The sequence below is a fragment of the Rhipicephalus microplus genome, chromosome 7, assembly GCF_043290135.1.
Source record: "Rhipicephalus microplus isolate Deutch F79 chromosome 7, USDA_Rmic, whole genome shotgun sequence".
NCBI classification, from domain to species: domain Eukaryota; kingdom Metazoa; phylum Arthropoda; class Arachnida; order Ixodida; family Ixodidae; genus Rhipicephalus; species Rhipicephalus microplus.
This window is the reverse complement of record NC_134706.1, coordinates 44,376,996-44,394,408: the sequence shown is the minus strand read 5'-3', so window position 1 is coordinate 44,394,408 and position 17,413 is coordinate 44,376,996. Positions and strand designations below refer to the sequence as shown.

At 51.3% G+C, this 17,413-nt stretch overlaps 1 protein-coding gene across 3 annotated transcripts in view; it reads left to right on the top strand.

The window, feature by feature from the left end:
• Window positions 1–17,413, top strand: part of LOC119179230 (putative sodium-dependent multivitamin transporter) — a 103,350-nt gene that overhangs the window by 51,556 nt on the left and 34,381 nt on the right. For all 3 annotated transcript variants that reach the window (XM_075869097.1, XM_075869098.1, XM_075869096.1), the window contains exons 7-9: window positions 7,997–8,154; window positions 9,818–9,958; window positions 10,036–10,165. In XM_075869097.1, the coding sequence (XP_075725212.1) occupies window positions 7,997–8,154; window positions 9,818–9,958; window positions 10,036–10,165 (429 nt within the window). The remainder of the gene's footprint in view (window positions 1–7,996; window positions 8,155–9,817; window positions 9,959–10,035; window positions 10,166–17,413) is intronic.

Genomic DNA, 17,413 nt, shown 5'->3' with positions numbered 1-17,413 from the left:
CGTGTGCCCCAAGCCGCGGCAGGAGCGGTGCCATCGGTGCGGCGCTGCTCACCCCACACCGCCCGAAGGATCACCACCCACTTGCAACCCCCGCTGCATCGTCTGCAATGGGAATCACTCCACGTACAGTTCCAACTGTAAACACCGCTACGTGCAGCGCCCTCAACGCCAGAAGGCCCCGGCACCTGACACACACCCCCCGCCACAACAGCCTGTTCCGCCCGCAGCGGTAGTGCGCTCTTCCCAGCAAGCAGCAAGTGGTCCCTCACCAGCTCCACCGCCCAAGTCGGTTACTGCCTCTCCGCCCCCCGTACCAGCGGTGCCTAAACCCACATCACAGCCCATGAATTCGACATGGCCCCGCGGCGCCCCCGGCTTGCCCTCGGAGCCGCAGGTTGTTGCACTGCAGCAAGAAAACGCCTCCCTCCGACAGCAGGTCACTGCACAAAGCGCTCAAATTGCAGCTCAGAAGACCCAAATTGATTCCCTCCAAGCGAAACTGCAAGCTCTTGAAGAGAAGCTGGAATCAGCCATCACAGTGAAATCCTCTCTGCCCTCTACCATTTGCTCCTCCTCCGACATGGACGTTCAGACTCCCGAAGGATGCACTGGCAAGCGCCGTCGACCCAACACTCCCCTTGAATCTCTTCACTTTTCTGAAGAGGTCCAGGTATCCATCAAGACGGCCTTGGTGGATCTTGAAGAGCGGTTGGATAGCCGCTTCAACTCCGTCCACCAGCTTCTCACTGCACAGCACGAAGCTCTAAATTCCCTGCGCACAGACTTCGCCGCCTACCCCCCCGCCACGTCCTTCCAATCTCTACAGTCAACAGTTGATAGCCTACAAACTGCCATGCTTGGAAGCATCCGAGCAAAGCTACCCCTCCATGCCCGCACCACCACCTCCTCCGGCGCCGCCCGAACCTCGCAAACACCGGTCGAGGCAACATCTTCCGCTGTTAAAAATGGCTGACCGATCCATCGTCACCATTTGGCAGTGGAACTGCCGTGGTTTTCGTCCCAAGCGTAACCACCTCCTTCTCCACCTACAACAACTAGACCCCTCGGACGCGCCTGATATCATCGTACTACAGGAAACTCACGCCGACGTCTCCCTCTCGGGTTACGTCGCCTACAACCAAGTAACTCACCATCCTCTGCCCCATCCCGTGACGGCCGTCCTCACCCGGCGGACGCTCGCTGTCAATCGACACGATCTACCCTTCCCTGCAGTCCATCACGTCTTTCTCGAGACACTACCTCAGCAACGTGAACAGCCCTCTCTGTTTATTCTCAACGTGTACAACCCCCCTCGCTCCACTGAAGACGCGTCTCTCCTAGCCTTGCTCCGTGCCGCTGCAGCGAAAGCAGCCAAATCACCCCTTCTTATTCTCGGCGACTTCAACGTCAAGCATCCGGACTGGGGTTACTCGAAGGCAGATGGCCCCGGAAGGAGGCTGTGGCAGCTCGCTCACGATCTCAACCTCTCCCTGCTCACCGACCCCACGCAACCAACGCGCATCGGCAACAGTGTGTGCCGCGATACCACCCCGGACCTCAGCTTCTGCCGCAGCGTGCCCGACGCGCGCTGGTATAACACGCATCAGTCCCTCGGCAGTGACCACTATGTCCTCACCATTCAAGTTCTCACCTCCCCCAGCAAGCCGCGCCCACACACGGCCCGCTATACAGACTGGGACGCTTTCCGAGAACGCCGGTTGCACTCCGCCACCTCCAACATCGAGGACCTCTCGACGTGGACCGACCAGCTGCTAGAGGACCTCGACGCAGTCACCGCCTCGATCCCCACCACGAAGGACTATCCGGCAACTGACGCCCGTCTTGCCCACCTGTGGGCCGCCCGCACCGGCCTTTGCAACCGTTGGCAGAAGCAACGTCACAACCGTCGCTTACGCCGCCGCATTGCGCACCTCGATCGTACGATCGAGCAACACACCACCGCGCTCGCCCGCCAACAGTGGGAGCAGCTCTGCTCGGGTCTCTCTGGTCAGTTGGGCTGCAGACAGTCCTGGCATCTCCTCCGCCACCTCCTCGACCCTGCTTCTGCCAAGTTGGTCGCTCGGCAGCAGTTACAACGAGTGGTCCGGGCTTACCCCGGCGACACTCCGTCGCTGATGGCAGACCTGTCCGCCAAATACCTTCAGCTTCTGCCTCCTGGCACACCTCCTCCCCCTCTCGCGTCCTACTCTGGGGCCCCCAACCCAGTACTGGACGCCGATATCACGGAAGCGGAGGTCTACGCGGCATTACAGAAGCTCCGCACCACTTCCGCCCCCGGCCCAGATCGCATCCCCAACAAGCTCCTCCGAAACCTCGACGCCCCTTCGGCTGCTACCCTCACTTCGTTCCTCAACGAGTGCTGGCGCTCCGGCAACCTCCCCCAATCATGGAAACACGCTCGCGTGGCTTTCATCCCCAAGCCGGGCAAGAAACTCACAATCGAGAATCTCAGGCCCATTTCACTCACCTCGTGCGTCGGCAAGCTTCTAGAACATGTCGTTCTCGCTCGCTTGCAAACGTACACGGACGCACACCATCTCCTTCCCCACACCATGCTTGGTTTCCGCCCCCACCTATCCACGCAAGATGTCCTCTTACAACTCCACCATGATCTCCTCGACCCACCCACATTTTCAGACACAAAGGCTCTCCTTAGCCTGGACCTTCACAAGGCGTTCGACCACGTCTCCCATTCGGCTATCCTTGCCGAACTCGCAGCCCTCAATCCCGGCACCCGCACCTACAACTACATTCGCGCGTTCCTCACCGCCCGCACGGCCGAAATCATCATAGGGGACCTCCCGTCTCCCACGTACGAGCTTGGCCCTCGTGGCACCCCTCAGGGCGCCGTCTTGTCGCCTTTTCTATTCAATCTTGTCCTCCGCTCGCTTCCTGGCAAGCTGGACCGTATCCCCGGTCTTAAACACACCCTGTACGCGGACGATATTGCTCTCTGGGTCACGTCGGGCTCTGACGGCCATATCGAGCAGACGTTGCAACGCGCAACCGACGTCGTCACGTCCCACGTGCACGCGGCCGGTCTTACTTGCTCAGCGGCCAAATCGGCCCTTCTTCTCATGCGGCCTCCCGACCGGCGTCGCTACAAAACTCCCCACCCCACCATCACGGTTCATGCCAACTCTACTCCTGTCCCCGTCGTTTCGCATCTCCGCGTGCTCGGGCTGATCCTACAGTCCAACCGCCATAATACACACACCATAGACAAGCTCTCGCTCTCGGTGCAGCAGACCGCACGTATGCTCGCCCGTGTCCGTGCGCGGCGTGAGGGCATGCGAGAACACGATCTACTTCGCCTTGTCGACGCTTTCGTCGTTTCCCGCCTCACGTACGGCCTTCCTTATACACGTCTCCTAAAATCGGAACGCGATAAAATTGACGTCCTCATCCGCCGGGCATACAAGACTGCCCTCGGCCTTCCCCCCAACACGTCCACCGATCGTCTTCTCCGTTTGGGTGTACACAACACGCTCGACGAGTTGATTGAGGCTCACCGCTCCGCTCAAGTGCAACGCCTTTACCGTTCGCCGACCGGTCGCCACATCCTTTCCTCCATCGGCCACGACACCTCCTCCCACCCTCCGGATCTGGTCTCATTACCCCATGCTATTCGAGCGGCGTTCTACATCAAGCCGCTACCTAAGAATATGCTGGCGGGCCACCACGACGCTCGCCGCCAAGCCCGTGCCGCCATGCTTCACGCAAAGTACGCCGACCACCCGGCCGTCGCCTACGTAGATGCGGCCCGATACAATGCACGCAGGGACGCCTTCGTAGTCGTTTCCGTGTCGCCCTCCTCAGCTCCTTTGGGGCCGACCATCACGGCTGGCACCGTCAGAACGCCTTACGCCGTCGAGGCGGAGGAAGTGGCCATTGCTTTGGCCGCGACCTCGGCTGACGCAAGCGTCATAATCAGCGACTCGAAACAAGCCATCTCGAATTTCGCGCGAGGTCTCGTCTCGCCTACCACCTTACGGCTACTTCGGCCCCTACTGCAGCAAGATGAGCAGTGCCGCATAGAACTGATCTGGGTCCCCGCCCACTCGGGTCACCCCGGCAACGAGACAGCTCACCAACGCGCTCGAGGATTCGTCGACCGAGCGGTGGGCCACTCAGAGTCGGACGCCCTGGTGCCGGAGCCCCTGGTCACCTACCACGACATCACTCAGCACTATCGCCTCGAGCGATATCTCTATTCACATCCTCACAGCAGCCTTCCCAAGCGGTCCGAGATCGCCTGGCGTCGCCTACAGACCCGCACCTTCCCGTGCCCCCTCGTGTTTTCATACATGCACCCAGGTGCCATCGATCCACGCTGCTGCCTGTGCGGCAACGTTGCCTCGTTGAACCACATCCTCTGGGGCTGCCCGGAGGATCCCCCGCCCGCCGACCTCCTTTGCTCACCCCCCACCGAGGGACAATGGGAGGCCCTTCTCTCCAGCAACGACATAGACATCCAGACACGGGTCCTGAAACGAGCGGAAGAAGTCATCGAGAAGCACAGCCTGGCAGCCTTCGTGGCTTAGCCTCCCTTACCCCTCACCCCTTCGACTAATAAAGTTGTTACTCACTCACTCACTGCACGTAGACGGGCGGAGCGGAAAATAATGAGAACAAAAGGAAATCCGACCACGAAAACCGAATATAACAGGATAAACGCTACGATTCGTCGCCATAGAAAAAAATTAAGACGAAATCAATGGGCCGCTTTTTGTGAGAATTTATCAACGTTTACGCACTTGACAAGAATATGGGCAGTAATAAATAGTCTTTCTGGAAAGATCCGAAAACACAGGCCATTCGAAGCACTCGCTTTGAAACAAGGGATAGATTTGCAAACCCTTGCAGAAGATTTCGCAGACGTGTACACATCTGGTAGATCAGCAGGAGCGGCGATTTCTCTGTCACCCCAGTTTTTTCACACGATGGATACGCCATTCACCTTTCGAGAGCTGGATATGGCACTTAGCAAATAAAGAAGACGCTGTGCCGTGGGTCCCGATTTGATCAACTATCAAATTGTGACAACTCTGTCATATGAGCGAAAAAGGGCCCTTTTGGACATAATTATTCATGTCTGGAGACCGGAAGAGATCCCATTTGTTTGGAAGACAGCATGGGTGGTGCCAGTCCTAAAGTCCGGAAAGGATCCTGCGAACCTCGCGTCATATCGACCGGTATCTCTTACATCATGCGTTTCTAAGTTGATGGAAAGATTAATATGTACGAGATTAACTTGGTACCTTGAACAAGGAAGACGATGGCCATCGTGTATGACCGGATTTCGCCCACGACTGAGTGCCCATGACAGTGTTTTGGACCTAATAAGCCACATCGAGCACCACCACGTCAGCAGACTCTCGACACTGGCCGTCTTCATGGACGTTGTCAAGGCATATGATTGTGTGCTTCAGGCAGGCATCGTGAACGGGCTCCAAGCCATAAGTGTGTCGGGAAATGCTTTTCGGTTAGTACATGAATTTCTCAGAGATCGCTGTGTCCGTGTTTAGCTCGGAAATGTAACGAGCGAAGAGAGACGCGTTTCCCTCGGCGTCCCACAAGGAAGTGTTCTATCTCCCTTGCTTTTTAACGCTGCCATGGCCAGCCTTCCTGACACTCTGCACTTAGCTCTGAACGCAGTTAAAATATCCAACTACGCCGATGACATCTGCATTTGGATTTCGGGGTACCAGCACAAACGTTTGGCCCGGATAGCAGAGAGCGCTATTTCAATCATTGAGCGTCACTTGTTGACACTTGGCCTATATTTAAGAGCGAAAAAATCGGCCTTCATGCTCTTTCCGAGAGCGCGACGGAAGTCAACACGTCTGTCGTTGAATATTCGAGGCCACTCAATTCGTTGTGCAACAAGTGTCCGTTTCCTGGGCATTACCATCGACAACAAGCTATTCGGCGACGTGCGGTTGATGGTATAGTCACTGCATCATTGCAAAGTATCAACGCTCTTCGTCGCATGGCAGGGGTTCGTTGGGGCAACAATCCTATGTCCATGCTTAAATTGATTGATGCGCTTATAACAAGCCGCATTCTTTATCAGCTGCCCTTGATATCACCTTCACGAAGCTAGTTCGAACGCCTAGAGGCAGTGCACAGAAAGGGTCTTCGCTTGGCGATGGGAGTTCCGCAGGCGGCTTCAAACACGAAGGTCACCAATGAAGCCGAGGCTCTTCCACTCCATCTTTTGGCGTCTCAGGCCCTATTGACGCAGCTGTCAAGACTGGGTGAGTCCTTCGCAGGCACGGTGCTTCTCCGGTGGCTAAGAGCAAGAACTGGCTCACATTTCAACGCGGCACTAAACACATTTCGATATTTAGGCTTGAAACTGCCTAAACGGCGCCCTATGAACCCGCCATGGTCTTTTGTGGATGTTGCGTGTAACTTCAGCGTACCCAATCTACCAACGAAGCGCACCATTTCAGCCGCGGAAGCAAAATTTCTTGCGCTGGACCCCTTGAGCACCATGTACCGCAGCCACCTACAAGTGTACACCGACGGATCAGTGTGCACACAAACGGATAGCGGCGCAGCGGCTTTCTGCATACCCTGCCTTGGCGTGTCATGGTCGGGCCGCCTGGATCGCGTGGTTTCGTCCACAACGGTAGAAAGCGCTGCAATCACGGCGGCTTTGCGAAACTTAACATCCTTTTCTGCACGAGATGTTGTAGTGCTGATGGACTCCAAATCGGCGCTACAAAGACTGCATCGTGGCCTACCTCAAAAATAGTTCACCAGGCAATCTCTGGCACTAATTAAACACCTAAATGGCAAGAGTTTTAATATAATGTTCCAGTGGATCCCATCCTACGTTGGCATTGAGGGCAATGAAAAGGCTGATGCCCTTGCATGCGAAACACGTACATTTTTTCCAAAAGTAAGAACTACCAAGACTTACCAGAACAACAAAGATGTGATACGCAATTATTTCAAGGCGATCTACAAGTTTCCACACCAAGCTTGTGTAATTCATGGACTTTCTCGTGAACAAGCGACGATGTTGTACCGCATAAGAACCGGCTCCGCATATACCCCGGCCTGGTCATTCAAGACTATACGCTTCCCCGTTCTGTGCTTTCCGTGGTGACTCCGGGATATTGAACATTTCATTTGGCTTTGCCCACAGTTTGATGTGCAAAGAGAAGCGACGATCCGCACCTTGCGAAAAGGCTGTCATAGGCACCGGACAGTTGATGACGTCATCTTTCATGAAGGACCCGCGGCAACTAGGAGAAACGTGCAACGAAGTTTGTTGGTTTTCCTGCGAGACACTGGGCTGCCTGACACGTGGTGACACTTTCCAAATTCAGGAGATGCTCAGGCGGAACAATTACCGGCCATGCAGGCCAGGCTAACCACGCCTGCTGCAACACCACCACCACCACCACCTGCAACTATATTATGCATAATACATGCGCTGCATTCACGAGGGCACTAACGATGAGCGATAAAGATAAAATTGGCGAAGCCCTCCTTTTGTGATTGTTTTTTTACTTAGCAGGTAGACCTCGCTAGTTTATATGTGGATAGTCAGGACAGGGAAGTATTGGCTTTTTTAAAAAAAATTTTGATTCAGACATATTTGTTAGAACGAGGCTCTAATGAATAAAAGTGCCAGTTCAAGTGTATTTTAATGACAGTCAAAAATGAAGTCAGGATTTGGATGTAACTTTCTAGTTAAAAAAACTATTTGTCTTGATTGCATTGAACAACTGAAAAATCTAGAGCAATACAATTTTTTTTCGGAAACGACCCTCTTTACCCATGTTTTTAATTTACCAAGGGCAGTAGTCGCTCTAGAATGTAGTCAGGTCACAGAACAGCAATTAGGTCATAACAATGCGAGTAGTAGAATTAAGTATCAATAACCAAAAGATAACAGCTTATAGCTACACTTACTCAAATATTCAATTATCTTGCTTTCATTTCATCTTTCATTCAGGGTGGACTCCGTGGTGTAGTCTGGGCCGACTGTGTTCAAGCACTTGTCATGTTTCTAGCGCCCTTGACAATAATTGTGAAAGTGCTATATGACTCCAGCCATGTAGAGCCAGCGCTAAGGCCCATGAGCGATCTCAACGTGACAGAGTACATGTTCAGGTGAGATATGCGTAGAAAACCATGAAGCCGTTTAAAGATACGATAAAAAGTGAAATGACAAAATGGTAGTTCAAGTTTTTGTTTGAGGAGGTAAGTGATCAACAAAATCTTTATTGTTGATCTTGAGGTTTTGTTTTGGGACAAGTGTGCTGGCTGTACGTGATCTTAATATTTTACCTGTTTGAATTACTTGGAGACTTAAAATGACATGTTTTATACTATCATCATACTTTTCTTATATAGTTTGTAGTTTGTAATAATTGTCAGCAGTGTAATATTGTGGGCTAGAGAAATATTGAAAACTCGTTATCCGTCCCTCAAGGGCTACCTTGAATTCGATTATGAAAATCCCACTTTAGAGGGAACTCATCGATGAAAAGAGATAATATAGGCAGTACGTAGCAAAAACTTCATCTGGTGAACATAACTGGTTATGAAAATGGGTGTGTTAGCTCGATAAAATGATGTGAAATAATTAGAGTATTCTGAACTTGAATTTTGTGATCGTTTTATCTGTTGCTTTTGAAAGCGAGGAAATGCGTTGTCTTCGCAGATAATCTGCAAAATTCAACCACATTCTGAAACTCAACTCCTGTGGAATCAAGCCAGTCATAAATATACTGATTGATATGTGGGGTATAACGCCCCCAAACCGCCATATTATTATGACAGACGCCGTAGTGGAGGTCTCCGGAAATTTAGACCACCTGGGATTCATTAACGTGAACCTAAATCTGAGTTCACATTCACAGGGCTATAAGGGTAGACAAGTAGGTACTAAGACACAATGGCACGTGAAGTCCCCATAATGATCCAAGCTATGAACCACTTTACTAGGTCCAGAAATTCATTTACACGCTTTATCAGATGGTAAACTTTTAAGTAATATAGGCAATACGTAAGCAACACTTTACCTGGTGCTAGGGAAAGATAAAATGATCTAGAAAAGCGACGAAGTCCAGCGGCACTGTAGTCATGTAGTGGATAACGATTTCTGACCGCGTGAGCCGAAGGTTGTTTGACCTCAGCGCAATCGCCTCAATGTGCCTGTGTATCTGGCTCCCGGTAGAATTGGCATACAATTGTTGTAAGCACAGGCCAAACGAGAGCGCAACATAATCGGGTTTTATTTTTTTTTACTTTTCCGCATCTTCAAAATGAAACCCTTATTCATAAAGTAGGCGAATAATAACCAATTTAAAAGCTATAGTGAAGATCTGAAAACAATTTACAATTCATTCAACGTGGAAGATTCACTGATTTCTCGGCAACATTTAACCACTTATCAATGCAATGTATCCTTGTAAACAAGAATTCAAAGGTGCCCTTTTAAACGAAAAGCCTCTGATGTTTCATACTCCTGTCCGTTCATTAATCCCTCTGTGCCCTCAAATGGCGGAGCATAGCAGAAACGTTGGTGACGTCGGTCACACCCCTCGTCAGCCAATAGAGCGCACGCATCTTCCATGTAGCCGGGCCAATATGCGCCCGTTCGTGGACAAAGAGATACGCGCGCATGGCGCTCCATTCTAACCGACCCTGTCTCAATACATGCGGGCGTTCGCCGAGCACACTTTGAAATCTGAGAAGTGTTTAAAAATTGCAATAAAATTTGAAGTGTTTTTAACCCATCTGCACATATATTTTAACCTGTATTCTACAGGGTGAACTTGAACTTGACGCTCGACGAAAACATATGGAGTTGTTTCATCGGAGGTCTGCCGTATATTTTTGTTCGAGTCGGATTCGATCAAATGGTTGTGCAGAGATTTATGGCTGCGAGGTCGGAACATGACGCCAAGAGGTACATGCATTTTTTTTCTCTTATGTTGCAGCTGTACTCTAATAATTCAACTTTGTGTAATCTTTTGTTTTCTTCAGAATAGCTGTCGTCAGTTCTGTCTTCGTAGTATTCTTCTTCTTCATCATCGGAGTTGCGGGCGGGACCATAATTTATTGGTACAGAGACTGCGACCCACTGCTGTCGGGAGCAATCAAGAACTATGATCAGGTGACTTTGCGATATTTTTCTTTGAAACGAAGAGCTATGAGCCCTAAGTAGGCTACGATGGCCTACGAAAGCTGTAATAAGTGTGTTGTGTAGAGATTATAACAGATGCGACACAGAACAATAATAATGAAGTGTGACGGTTAATGTCGTTTCGGTGTGACAAGAACGAGGTTAAAAATTGGGGGACCCTTTAGTTTCGTCTTTAAGAATTGAACGCGATGGCGAAATCCAGCCCCTAGTGCACCCTTCAACTGCTAAGTTTATACTTATTCCTATGTTTTGTTACATACACACTCACGCACACTAACACGCACTCACTATAGGTTGGACCAGCCCGCGCTATTTCGCCGAATGGTCTCGTTTTTGTCGTGACACCTAACGAACAAAATGCGTTAAAGGGGCCTTGTTACACTTTTCAAGTAACCATGAAATGACTTCAATAGAAGAGCTTATTGCCTCACGAATTCAATGCCGCAAAAGATTTAAGAATCTGTCGAGTGAGAGTGGAATTACAAAGCTTTGTCGCATGCTGTAGTTTCATTATCTCTACTCTAGTCCCGACGAAAGCGCTGGAAGCTAAGCAGGGAGGGGAAACAGGGCAAGGCAACTACCGCACCTCGTTGTCTTGAGCACTTTTTTTTCTTCGAATACGCGGCTTTTTCAGTGTGATCATGGGCGAACGCGTGGACAGGTAGCGGCCTCTCGCGGCTATCTCGGTAACTTGATTTTTCGGTCACAACCAGTGGAACCGACGCCGGCGGCAGGTTTTCAGCGGCACGAGCTCTTTAACGCTGTCGCGTTAAAACTACAAAACAGATAGGACCACACGACAGGGCACAGCGCTGACTGTCGTTTGAAATTTTTAGATGCGAAGCAGCTTAGAATCGAGCTTAACTCGGCTTGCGCTGTGACCACCCGTCTGCTCCCCTTTTATCCTCTCTCCTACGCTTCCCATCTGTTGTATTGAAACACCGACGGAGGGAGAGTCTCCTGAACTACACTCGCTCCTCCTCATTATTCTTTAAGCATTCCGCCCCGCGCCGCTTACACCCCCATTGCGCATGCACGTGATTTTTCTCTTCTCTCCTACGCTTCCTTCTTTCTCGCCTCGCAACACCGAAGCAGGCTGCGTCTGCTGGCAAGTTCCTTGATTGAAAAATTGGCAGATCCTACGTACAGTGGGAATTGGTGATATGCGAAGCCCGAATGAGAAAGGTTTAAAATTTACACAATCACTTTAAAATCAACATAATGTTACGAGGTGGAGGTAAATGATGCCGTACATGACTTTCGTGTCATGATTATCAGGTTCGTATGTGTCGTGTACCTTCGTCAGCTATTCACGTCACGTGATACCAAATCTAGTGTATGTGGAGCGAGCAAAACGGCCGTGAGCACGCTATGAGCGTGGTATGTTGTCATGTTCTTACATGGTACGCGTGTCAGGATTATCATGTTTTCACCAGTCACATACTTCGGGATCCATTGACGTCACGCAACACAAAATTTGGTATATGTGGAGTTAGCGAAACGGCCACGAGTACATCATGAAGTGCCCATTATACTCCAATGTAGCGTTAACGCGCGCGTACCAAGGAGGCACTTTTTCTTTAATCCTCCTTGGCGGGGAGGAAGGCCGCCAGGGGGCTGAGGTGTGTAGTCGCACCTCACATGGGCTCCTGCTCTTTTTGCTATTTTCTGTGCAACCTTGCCTGGACACTGCTCGCGTTTAGTGATCTGGGATTCCTCACGTTGCAAGGCATCGTTTTACACCAGACTCATCGCAGTGAGTGTACTTTTTTACTAGATATTGAACTGTAAACATATTGTGCCTGATCACTGGGACGCGCCTAGGAATTCAGAGGACGCGCTGCACGCGAACGCCGCTGTGGCGACGGGCCTGCGAAGCGAGCTGGACGCCAGCGTCTCGTAGGTGCACGAGCACGCTGCTCGCGCAACACAGAGACGCAGCGTCTGAGGTAAAGAGCTCTCATGGAAACGCAGACGTCTAACCCATGTCAAGAAAACCCGAGTACGATGCAAGTGGACAACACGGAAGGTAATTCAAGAACGGCATCACAATGGACGTTTGATGAAAATAGTAGCAAAACGACAGGCAAAGCCCACATTGAGTGGCTTCAAGCTGGCCGTAAAGGCAGGTCAGCCAAAGAAGAAAACTCAGCCGAAGAACGAGCTACGCAACCTGTGAAGCCAGACGCCGAATCTCAATCGCAACGTCAACGCAGCACTAGGATGCGGCCATTCCCTACTGATGACTTCAAAATTGTATTCCGCCCGCAACCAGGACTAGATCTTTCAAAACGAACACTCATCGAGGTTACACATGCCATCGGAAGATCCAGTGGTTTGGCCCAGCAGGACTTCTATGACCATGTGCGAGTGCAGGTGCAAAAAGTAGAGAATGTGATCATAGCAAGCATAGCAAGTACTGAACGAGCTTCCAAACTGCAAAGTATAAATGCTATACAGCTCGGTGGAGTAATATATCAAGTGAATCCGCACATTCGACACCCCGATGATGTGTGCCGCGGAGTGATCTATGGCCTCGAACCAGGAACAAGCCCCACAGAGATTGTTGCAGGACTTCGCGTAGACCCAAGATACCACGTCTTCGGCGCGCGCATGCTGGGATTTTCCACAGCTGCAGTTATCACTTTCGACGGGCAGCAAGTTCCTTTTTACGTGACGTACTTCAGTGGAGACTACCGATGCAAGCCATACCAGAAGTCCATCCAATATTGCCGAACCTGTGGCGCCCTAGGTCACTGACAAGACATCTGCCCTCAGCCGAAAGCGAACTTCTGCTACAAATGCGGCCACGACAAGGACACAGAACCACATGACTGCCAACCGATGTGCAAGATCTGCGGAGAAGACCATCAGACTGCTGGAAGGGAATGCAAGAAGAAACTCCGCAGCAACCCCCCTCCTTATCAAGTAAGACGCCACCAGCTCGATAACGCCCGTGCCCGTGAGAATCACTGGAGTGCTTGCACCAATGATTTACCCGGGTCAGTTATCACAGCAGAAATTTCACGGGCCCGCTCTTTTCCCCCAAAATTTGACCGAAGTCGCTCTCGCTCTAAGAAAAAAGGTCGCTCTGGATCCCGCACGCCATCACGGTCTCGCTCCGTTAGGGGAATCAGTTACGCCGCCGCGGTAACCGGTAGTGACGGGCCCACTTCTCTAAATGCTACAAGTGCCTCGACCATCTCGCCTGCTCAGACAGCGACCATCCGGGCTCTAGAAAATAAAGTCCAAGATCTACAATGGAGGATACAACAACGCCCACCAGCCGAGTGTAGCACACTAGAACTTGACGACAGCATACTAAAACAGACGGAAGCCAGAATAATGAAGCGGGTAGAAGAAAGGCTGCAAGCACATGAAGCGAAGATGCTCGACCTCGTCGAACGACGCCTTGAAGCTTTCGAGAAAGCCCTCACTGCGAAACTCCTCGCATCCATAGACACAACCATAGAGAAAGTGGTTACTAAAATTATGGAAAAGGTAGACCCACTGACCCGTACTGTATGCATGCTCGACGCCAAGCTTGATGGCTTCATGGCACAACAGCATAACTTCATAACATATGCATACAAAAATTTCGTTACCCATGAGCAGCTGGTGGAGCAATCAGGGACCAAGCGGAAACAGCGAAAAACTTTAGGGGATGAAACTGCAGCGGAAATTCGATCTACAGCATCAAACGACCGACACCAGGCGGGAATCAACTGCCAGAATGGCAGCTCCCACACATAGGCAGTCTGAGCCACTCCCCACTCTTCGAGTTTGGCACTCGAATTGCAGATCCTACAGACCTCGTTCTGCAAACTTGCAAGAATAGGTTAAAACAAATAATACAGATATGATCGCGTTGCAGGAAACCCAATCAGAAAAAATCAAGCTCCCTGTCTACAGCACTCTCACATGCACACCCCGCACCGCAATTCTAGTCAAGAAGACTCTAACCGCACAGGCTCATGAAATTGAAGACATTGGCATCGAACACACCATCGTGGAGATAATCCCCACTCGGATGACTCAACAAAGCTTATACCTGGCCAACATTTACAGTCCTCCGTGGGAGCAGTTACACCAATACGACCACTTCGTCCACGAGCTCCGTCAAATGGTTAACAGCAGCCGACTCGTCATGGTTGGGGACTTCAATGCTCCACACGCGGCCTGGGGCTATCACAGCACCACCAAGAAGGGGGCGCGTGTTCACGACGCTGCGCAGCAACACGGTCTGACGCTGTGGAATGACTTGCTCCATCCAACCCGAGTTGGCAACAGCGTCTCGAGGGATACTAATCCTGATCTCACGTTCACTAGAGACGTGCACAACGCAACATGGACAAGGCTACCAGACACTCTAGGGAGTGACCATCACATAATTCAAATAGAGGTCGAACAGGCTCACCGCTCGCTCAAGACAGGAAGAGCTCGGCTCACGGACTGGACCGCCTACAGGAATGAGCTTGATGATGATTCGACTATCGAAGACATTGAAGCCTGGTTAAACAGTATTGTAAGTGTTGCTGACGGACATACCAAAACGATACACTTGAACGAGGACAATCCGGCAGTCGATAATCATCTACTTCACCTATGGGAAGCTCGAAGATCGCTTATTAAACGATGGCAACGGCAAAAGCTCAACCGCAAGCTGAAGCGCCGCATCGCCGTACTCACTAGACAGGCACAGGAGTACGCCGAAAACCTTGCGAGCCAGAACTGGCGGTCCTTCTGCGACAAACTTCAAGGAACATTGAGTACAAAGAAGACTTGGCGCATTCTTCGAGCCCTGATTGACGACACCCACACCAAAACTACCCAAAGAAATACAATTAAGCGGCTCATACACTTCTATGAGGGCACAGAGCACCAGTTACTCCAAGAACTTCAAGCAAAACTTTGTGGCTCGGTTAACCAGCAAGCTATCTCCATCAACAATTCGACGCCCAGGGAGTACCGAGGAGCACCGAACGAAGCACTAGACCAGTCTTTCACGCTGGCAGAGCTACACGCGACCCTTGCTAAGCTTACGCGCAACACAAGCCCGGGAAAAGACGGAGTGACCAATAAGCACCTACGACAGCTACCGCCCCGGGCGTTGACGGCCTCCTTCGGCACTATAACGACTGCTGAAGGAAGGGCGAGCTACCGCAAGCCTGGAAGCACTCAGAGGTGACCATGGTACCCAAGCCAAACAAGCCAATCTCGATTGCGAATCTTCGTCCCATTTCCCTTACATCTTGCGCTGGGAAACTCTTTGAGCGCATGGTAAACGAGCGGCTCACCACACATCTCGAAGACAATGGTCACTATCCGAACACCATGTTCGGCTTTCGCCAAATGCTCAGCACACAACACGTCCTCTTGCAGATAAAGGAAGATATTCTTCTCCGCTTGAGCAAGCACAGTAAGTCATCTGTTCTACCTTTGGACGTAAAGGGCGCATTTGACGATGTGAGCCACGAAGCCATTCTGCGTAGCCTGGAAGATGTCGGCTGCGGTGCCAAGACATACGCCTATATACTGGCTTTCCTCACCAACCGCACTGCCACTGTAGGGATTGCCAATATCAGGAGCGAGCTTTTTCAACTCCCTAACAAAGGCACGCCGCAGGGCTCAGTGATATCACCAGTGCTTTTCAACTTGGCCCTCCTTAAGCTCCCTCGTCTCTTGGACGCTGTCCCTGGGATACATCACGCGTTATACGCCGACGATATCACTATGTGGACAAGAGGTTCAAGCACGGGTGAACAGGAGGACCGACTTCAAGAGGTGATTAACATCACTGAAGGATATCTCAAGACCTGCGGCCTCCAATGTGCTCCGGAAAAGTCGGAACTGTTAGTACTTGCGGCACGCACCCGGGGTAGACCACCAAGCTACGACACTCCTGACCCAGAAGTCTTTCTACAGGGAATCCAACTACCACAAGTTGACACGCTTCGAGTCCTTGGACTACACATACATAAAGATGGGTCTGGCTCTGCTGCCCTACCCCGGCTGCAGAACACTGTGACACAGCTCACCCACCTAATCCGAAGGGTGGCTAATCGCCGCAGTGGCTTCAAAGAGCACGACACCCTAAAAATGGTACAAGCTCTCCTTTACAGCCGCATAACGTACGGAACTCCCTACCTCAACCTGAAGACAGCGGAGAAACAAAAACTTAATCTGCTGATACGAAAGGCTACAAAGCTTGCCCTAGGACTGCCGCCAGCCGCCTCCACTGACCGACTGCTTCGCATGGGAGTTCATAATACGTGGGAGGAACTCACCGAAGCACACCTCATCAACCAGGTCGAGAGACTCAAGCTGTCACTCACAGGGCAAGCCGTGCTTCGACGCACAGGATACCAGACCACTCTAGAACCCAACGAAGAACACAAAGGCAAAATACCGTCACAGCTGCGAGAAAGCCTTGAAATTCAGCAGATCCCTCAGAACATGCATCCTCAACATAACCGAGAAAGGCGCCTCACCAGGGTTAACATGATCCAGAAAAAACATGGCAATGACCCGCAGGCGCGATACGTGGACGCAGCCAAATATCCGAGACGTAATGCCTTCGCGATTACCGTCGCAGATTACAAGGGCGCGGTACTGGCATCGGTGACTATCCTCGCCAAACGTGCGGAAACAGCTGAAGAGGCTGCTAAAGCACTCGCCACCCAGACGAGTGAGGATCCCATCGTGGTATTTACCGACTCACAAACAGCGGCACGGAACTACCTGAAAGGCAGGGTCTCCACGGTGGCGATTAGGCTACTAAAGCGCATGGACAATCCTCCTCCCTACACATTCATCGTGTGGATTCCGGGTCATGAAGGTCTCGAGGGAAATGAAGCGGCACACACCGCAGCCCGGGAATGCGTCAACCGGGCATTCCCATACAAGATCCGAGGCACCTCCCACTCAACAACAGAATCAGAGACAAGAAAAGCCATACCACTAACGTACCATGCATTACTGCAACATTATCGGCTCGAACGCAGGTTATACCCCCCGCCACATCCAACACTCACAAGAGACGAAGGGACTGACTATAGGCGTCTTCAAAGCAACACGTTCACACACGGCGTACTATTGCACCATATGAGGCCAACGTTGCACAGCTACATCTGCCCTCACTGTAATGTGGCAGACACCCTGGCGCACCTCCTACTGGAGTGCAAAGTAAGCGTCCCAAGACTACGAGCAGCAGCACCA